At 45.3% G+C, this 7910-nt stretch overlaps 1 protein-coding gene across 1 annotated transcript; it reads right to left on the bottom strand.

The window, feature by feature from the left end:
- Positions 1 to 1474: 1474 nt before the first annotated feature.
- LOC137537796 (submandibular gland secretory Glx-rich protein CB-like) lies at positions 1475 to 2500 on the bottom strand. Its single transcript, XM_068259758.1, has 2 exons — positions 2436 to 2500; positions 1475 to 2012 (listed from the first exon to the last, which is right to left on the bottom strand). Exons 1-2 carry the CDS (start codon positions 2498 to 2500, stop codon positions 1475 to 1477), a joined length of 603 nt encoding a protein of 200 aa, XP_068115859.1.
- Positions 2501 to 7910: the final 5410 nt, after the last annotated feature.

Below are 7910 nucleotides of genomic sequence, written 5' to 3'. Positions count from 1 at the left end.
CGTATCCGCTGTAACAAAGAATTTTTTTTTAAAGGTTGTTATACTGTTGCATATCTTTTTTAGAGCAGAGAGGAGGTTCTGAGTTCAGGTCTGCTTTAAGAGACTCTTTTGGGGGTGTGTTGCCTTTACAGATGGCTGAATGAAATGGGTAATATCGCCGGTCAGGTGGATAATGTTGTGGAATTAATAACATTTTTGTTTGCCGATTAAGAGTTGTTTAATGGAATTTATGGTTGATGAAAAAAATGCAGTTAGGGCAATTTTTATATAAAAAAGAGAAACATTTTTGTTTTTTTATTTAAGCCCCAACAAAGCAGGCCGCAGCCTATTATATCAACAGCATTAATGTTAAGTTTATCCTGCCTAATATAAGGCAAGTGTCCCTGTGTCAGTGCTTTTGCACTACTGCACGTCCTGCACTGACAGCCGCTAGGGCAGGATGCAGGATGGGGCAGGCCAGGCGGGTGCGTGCGGCGGCGGTGATCTAGAGCTCATTTTTAAACAGGCTTAGGTCACTAGTTATGAATAGTAGGACTTACATTTGTCTCACTGGCAGCAATGCTTCATCCTGTATATGACCAGCTCTGTTTATTCCAGGGCTTTGTTCATCTGGTAACTGTTCTAGTTGTGATCCAGTATTTATTCATACCGCCTAACTTTTTGAGTAAAGAAAGAGGGACAATTTAAGACACGCCCCTGCCCCACCTCTGTTCCCGCCTAGCCACACCCCTAGTCGTGCATATAACAAAAAAAAAAAATCCTAGACAAAAGATGTAGTGTTCTCATTCAAATCACACTGGTCCTTTCTATCATGATTATTTTTATTTATATCATAACATTTGAAAGTAAGAAATATATTAAAGGATGAGAATAAAGTTTAGAGTCAATTTAAAGTGTACCAGAGACGGAAAACAAGAAAGATTTGATACTTCCCCGGGGCTTCCTCCAGCTCCATAAGCACGTGCAAGTCCCTTGCCGTCCTCCTGCGGGCTGCCGTTCAGCTACAATCAGTCCCGGTTACTGGTTCACTCGCGTCAGTCGGGGTCTTCTGTGCATGCACAGAAGACCCCAACTGACGTGACTGAACCAGTTACCGGGACTGATTGGAGCTGAGCGGCAGACCGCAGGAGGAGGACAGCAAGGGACTTGCACGTGCTTATGGGGCTGGAGGAAGCCCCGGGGAAGTATCAAATCTTTCTTGTTTTCCGTCTCTCTGGTTTCTTTTAAACCTTTTTTCAGGAGAAAAATACATATGTACACAAATCTGTACATCAGTCCTGAAAGAGGGACAAATGAGGAAAAAAGAGGGACATGGGGGTTTAGTTCACAAAGAGAACGAAAAAGGGACGGTTTATTTGTGACACTTTCTACACCATGTAGAGGTGAATTTTATGTCCATTACCCCACTAAGATTGACTGATTTATCAAAGATAGTGCAAGAAAAACTGGTATAAAAATGGAATGGGTTAGAAGATCAAGGGCTCTTGCTCCTGTAATTGCTGGGCTCTTGCTCCTGTAATTGCTGGGCTCTTGCTCCTGTAAGTGCTGGGCTCTTGCTCCTGTAAGTGCTGGGCTCTTGCTCCTGTAAGTGCTGGGCTCTTGCTCCTGTAAGTGCTGGGCTCTTGCTCCTGTGACTGCTGGGCTCTTGCTCCTGTGACTGCTGGGCTCTTGCTCCTGTGACTGCTGGGCTCTTGCTCCTGTGACTGCTGGGCTCTTGCTCCTGTGACTGCTGGGCTCTTGCTCCTGTGACTGCTGGGCTCTTGCTCCTGTGACTGCTGGGCTCTTGCTCCTGTGACTGCTGGGCTCTTGCTCCTGTGACTGCTGGGCTCTTGCTCCCGTGACTGCTGGGCTCTTGCTCCCGTGACTGCTGGGCTCTTGCTCCCGTGACTGCTGGGCTCTTGCTCCCGCGACTGCTGGGCTCTTGCTCCCGCGACTGCTGGGCTCTTGCTCCCGTGACTGCTGGGCTCTTGCTCCCGTGACTGCTGGGCTCTTGCTCCCGTGACTGCTGGGCTCTTGCGAGAAATAATTGTGAACAGCTACTGGGGCCCTAGGGGTAGGTGTCATTTATTAGTCCACCTATCCTGTAAATGGACACTGAACACGGAACGAATAATCAGTGGATTTATATCTGCAATATTCTGTGTGAATTTCCCAAGATTCCAATTAGCGGAAAACTTCTCCTCAACTTGTCCCAAGAATATACCTCTTTCCTCTTCTTTTTTTATTGTTCACCTCAAGTTTTTCCCCTCCAGAAAAGTCCAGCTCCTGGATAGTCGTTCCTCACTACTCTCAGCACAGTGCTGGATGCATGGAATGACTTTACTATATGAATGCCTCAGCCATGAAATATCAGTAAGAGAGGGCATTATTTCTATTATAAACCATCCATGTTTTTTTACAGTCTGGGCACACAATGACAGTCATGGTGTTATTACCTTAACCAAGGTTTGTTAGAATTATTCATTTTGGATGACCTTGCAGACTGGAACACTGGCAACATGAACGGAATGCTTCATGCTGTCAATCATGCGTGGACTTACTTTAATTTCATTCACTGCCAGTATTGTTAGAAAAGGAAGTGGAATTCTGAGCACACACAGTCATTTGTCTACTTTGTAATGATTTCCTTGGCAAATAGTTCCCCTCACACCCTAGTCTACATCCTCTAGTTTTAGGATCAGAGACATAGTAAAAGCACCTACACAAAGTGCTTCATTTTTACAATAATTATGTATAAGTGATTTAGTCAGTGTTTGGTCATTGTAAAATATTTCTTCTCCCTGATCTACATTGTGACATTCATCACATGGTGACATTTTACTGCTGGCAGGTGATGTCAGTGGAAGGAGATGCTGCTTGCTTTTTTGGCAGTTAAAAACAGCTGTTATTTCCCACAATGCAACAAGGCTTACACAGTGTGATGTCAGAACCATGATCCTGACATCACACTGTGGGAGGGGTTTCACCACAATATCAGCCATACAGAGCCCCCTGATGATCCGTTTGTGAAAAGGAATATATTTCTCATGGGAAAGGGGGTGTCAGCTACTGGTTGGGATGAAGTTCAATTCTTGGTTACGGTTTCTCTTTCCCTTCACAATGCATCCTTTAGGTGGCATCGATAGGAAAAGGAAGTAGGAGTACACAGGATGCTACATTCATGCAGCTTGGATTTGGGCCAATCAAATTCACTGCCTATTTGTTAAGATTTTTCTTTTTAAGATCTGTTTCCTAGCTGCATAAAGTCTTCATGAAATATCCATGAAAGCCATAATTATTATTGGCTCATTTCCCATTTCTAGATCTTGAGTTTTATTCCATTGTGTGCAACCAATCAGACTTAAAATTGATGCTATGTCATTGCACTTCCTGTTTTCCCTACCGGATTTCACCTTAAAGAGGAAAGGTAGCAAAAATATAATGAATGAATAACTGTTTGTTTCTGAAAGTGCTCTGCATACAGGGAGATCCTGCTTACTTTGCTGTTAGGCCCAGTGCACACAAAAACCGCTAGCAGATCCGCAATATGCTAGCGGTTTTGGGAGCTGATTTCAGAGCGATTCTAGGTATGTTTAGAGAGGTTTTCTAAACATGACTAGCGGTTTTGGGTGCGTTTTTGTGTAGCAGATTACACATATTCAGGGCCGGGCCGAGGCATAGGCTGGAGAGGCTCCAGCCTCAGGGCGCAGTGTAGGAGGGGGCGCAGAATTCATTCAGCTGTCATTCCTAATTGTGTTTTAAGCAGAAAGAAATAAGAAAAGGGGATACATGGCATTGACTGCAAACCAGATAACTAGATATTAAGGTGTTGGGGAGGTTGTGGGCCCTGTGGCGCCTCCTAGTCTAATAGCAATCAGTGTTTGATGGCTCGGGTGGCAGGGATGGAGGGGCGGCACTTTGGTGTCTCAGCCTTGGGTGCTGGAGGATCTTGTCCCGCCTCTGCACATATTGTTACAGTAAAAGCTGTTACTGAACAGCTACTGTAACAAAAACGCCTGGCAAACCGCTCTGAAGTAGTGCTACTTCAGAGCGGTTTGCGTTTTTTTCCTATACTTTACATTGAGGACGAAACGCTTCTGCAAACCGCAAACGTGCAGCAGGAGGCACGTTTGCGGCTAGGCAAAAACCTCAAACCGCCGGTGTGCACCATCCCATTGCAATACACTAGGCTCAATAGAGGGGTGGCTTTTCAGAAAAAATATTCTATCCCATGGAAAGGGGGGGGGGGGGTCACAGGAGGGAGTCCTAGAAATGTTTAGGATGGAATTGGTGTTGCCCCTCTTTATATATAGTCATGACGCCCTCTGTGGCAGTACAGATCACATTTCATAGGCTGGCGCTGTATCTGAGCAATAATTACATAATGTCTCTGAGGGTCTAGTGACAGAAAAGGGCATACAAGTGACATGCTGTATTATTGTTTTAGCTTTGTGTGAAGCTGTATTTCTGTCTTCTGGCTACTGACTGACCATAGCTGTGAATTTGCCAACTTTGATGGGCCATTTGCCAGGTATACCTAGTCTCCGGGGTTTTAAACCACCTGGGACACAATGATATTAAATGTAATATTCTGCCAGAGGTCAGATAATGTCATTACCCGGCCTGCTACATTGCAGTCCTCTTGTTACATATTCAGGCCTATATTCCTACTACTGTTGTCATCCCCTCCTCTCTATTTATTTTTTTAAAAAGTACGGTACATTATAAAATATGTTATTGTAATTCTCCATGCTCTGTGCACCCCTATTAACTACTTTTATCCACAAGTCAGTAGATATGCGTCCTCTGTGACTTCATCTAAGCCCCGAGTCACTAGATATACGTCTTGTAGCAGAAGCCGTGCAGAATTGGGCTTGTTCCTGTGCACATTCCTGGCACTATCTGATGCAGCACTAATTGCTGAATGGGAATATATGTTTCCTGAGCTAATGAGATTGATTTTTACTATTAAAAATACTTTTAAGGTAGCCATACACTGGTCGATTTGCCATCAGATTCGACCAACTGACAGATCCCTATCTGAAATCACAAACACTGGTCCACATGACAGCCCAGGGGCCCCAGGTCTCTCTCACTCACTGGGGCCCCCAAACCACCATGCGACACCTAGAGGGAAGTGCGGGCAAGCCCTGGACACTGGTCGATTTGCCATCAGATTCGACCAACTGACAGATCCCTATCTGATCAGAGAGGGATCGTATGGCTACCTTTACTGCAAACAGATTGTGAACCGATTTCAGCCTGAAACCGTTCACAATCTGTTGTGGTGGTGGTGGTGATGCTGCCGCCGCTCCCCCCGCCCGCTTACATTACCTGCTCCGCCGGCGCGACTCCAGTCCCCAGATCACCGCTGCTCTGTCTGCGCTCTGGTCTCCGGCCCCGGCATGCTTTACTTCTTCCTGCCCGGCAGGAAGTTTAAACAGTAGAGCGCCCTCTACTGTTTAAACTTCCTGCCGGGCAGGAGGAACTGAAGCATGCCGGAGACCAGCGCGGACACGGAGCAGCGGTGACCGGGCGTAGACGTGCCAGCGGAGCAGGTAATGTATGCGGCTCTATTGCGTCGGTCGTCGAGTACTCGAACGCCGCTAGCGACGCGCTCCCTACCCGCGGGTGATCGACGCTAATTTTCTGCATGGAGCGATCGACGGGATCAGATGAAAAGGATCGAAATTCAGCGTGTAGCGCGAACGATTGGCAGCAGATTCGATCCCAGTGATCGAATCTGCTGTCGAAACGGCGGCGAATCGGGCCAGTGTATGGCCACCTTTATTTTCTCATTTCATAGTGAAAAATACACTCTGTAGCATTATTTCAGAATCCAATATCTTCACCATAAATTGTGACCGGAACATAATCTAAGTTTTGTGATAAGCAGTAAGAATAGCCAAACTAAATTTGTGTTTTTTTTTATTTTTAAACTGGAATTGGTAAAACTGAGAAATGTTTTTTTTCTATTTTTTTTCCTTTGTTTTACCATTAAAGTTCATAGAAAACAAAATTGTTCGAGGGAAAAAAATGGCATACAATGAAAGCCTAGTTTGTATTTGAAAAAAACAATATGTATTTCATTTCTGTGTCGTAACTCGTAAGTAGGGATGAAGTTATTTCTGATTAAATAAGGATATAGCTAAACTGTCAAAACTGCTCTGGTCCATAAGTGGGAAACAAGGTCTGGATGCGAAGTGGTTAAGGTTGTGAAACCGTCACTCTTAAAGCGGGATTGTCACTATAAAAAAATAATTTCAACAGCGACTGGTCTGAGTTTTTATTAACTGATAAAGATGCTAATCCTGCATTCAAAACTTTCAAAACGTTTTTTCTGCTGTTATGGTTTGGAGTTATCACATACCTTAGGAGCACTGGCACTTTTAATAGCCATTGCCATTCAGTAGCATGCTGGGGGTTCTTTTTATCTATATATTCCTTCTCTCACCTTTTATTTCCCTGCCTAGCTGCTTAGCTGAAACCTGATCCTCTGTTCACTTGTGTTTCCAAGCAAGGCTGAGGTGACTCCATGATTGGAGGAGAAAATAAAAAAAAAAAAAGTTAAGGGAAGAAATTACATCAGTATTTAGCCTCAAATTGTGGTCAAAAGACATGGTTCTCGCCAGGAACAGAATTCTCTTCATTTACTACATAAAATTCACTGAAATCAAAACATGGACAGTACAATGCATCTGTTATGTAAGTAGATCAAGTATTTATCTACTTAAATATGTGGGGGATTTTTTTTCCTGGCAAAGTATGGCTAATCCTACTGCTTTAAAGTGCCCATACACTCTTCTATCTGCCAACAGAACAACCATAAGAAAGATCAATCTATGATTGAATCTGATCATAAAAGGATCTATTGCCTGTCCACACGCTGCAGATAGATTTCAGCATGAAATATTTTAGAATTTGTCTTGGCGCCGCAACCTGCCATGTCCGCCCCCCCCCCTTCCAGGGTTTATGGTGAGTGTTGCATGTTCACCTGTCACACTGGCACCACTCCTCGCCTCCTCCTGTGTTCGGCACCTTTTTGGAATTACCCCACAAGTCAGTACATGCATCGGTGTCCCGTGACAGAGGTGCTTGTGAATTCAAAAGGACGCTGGACACCAGAAGAGGCCAGGAGTCTTGCCAGAATGACAGGTGAGCATGAAACACTCTCACCACGGCCCAGGGGGTACACATACAATTGGGCAGAGTTTATCCGGGGGTCCAGCGGTCATCTGGAAATCAAACCCTGTTACCGCCACCCAGGGCTGGATTTACCATAAGGCACTGCAGGCCCATGCCTACAGACGTCTGATGATGGAATAGCAGCTCTCTCCTCTCCTCAAGTGCCTCCCTCTCTCCTTCCCTATGCAGACTCCCAAACAGAGCGTAAATGAGGGTTCTCACCCACCTCTTGGCTTTCCACTGACGAGATCTCCCTTCAGTTGGGGGCACCACTAACTACTTAACACTGAGAGTGCCTCTAGCTACCTAATATTAAGGGGTAACTGTAGCTGTAAGGGAGAAGTGACAGTTGGGACAACCAGCACACTTGTGGTGCAGTTTGGGGGTTTGTAGGTTCATGAAGAGCAAAGTCTAGGGTGCCAGGACATCTGTGCCTGTAGGCTCCTGTGTCGTAAATTCGGCCCTGCCGCCACCCACCCGATTTGAGCCCTTGTGACCAGATTTCCAGCATGCCCAATTGATGCGTTCGACCAATTACGACCAGCGCACTTACTGGCCACACCTTGCTGCCACTTGAGCACACCCCGTTTCGTCACCACTATAGTTCCCACCTCCTCTGTGGAAATCTCAGCTTGGCTCTCTTTAAAAGTTCCCAGATGTGCCTTAGGCTCCCTGCACACTGCAAATCCGTTTTCCGATTCCGATTCCGTTTCCGATTCCGTTTCCGATTTTCCCTGAATACATTC

The sequence above is a fragment of the Hyperolius riggenbachi genome, chromosome 11 (genome assembly GCF_040937935.1).
Source record: "Hyperolius riggenbachi isolate aHypRig1 chromosome 11, aHypRig1.pri, whole genome shotgun sequence".
NCBI classification, from domain to species: Eukaryota; Metazoa; Chordata; class Amphibia; order Anura; family Hyperoliidae; genus Hyperolius; species Hyperolius riggenbachi.
Note: the sequence above shows the minus strand (reverse complement) of the source record. Positions and strands in the feature narration are given on the sequence as shown.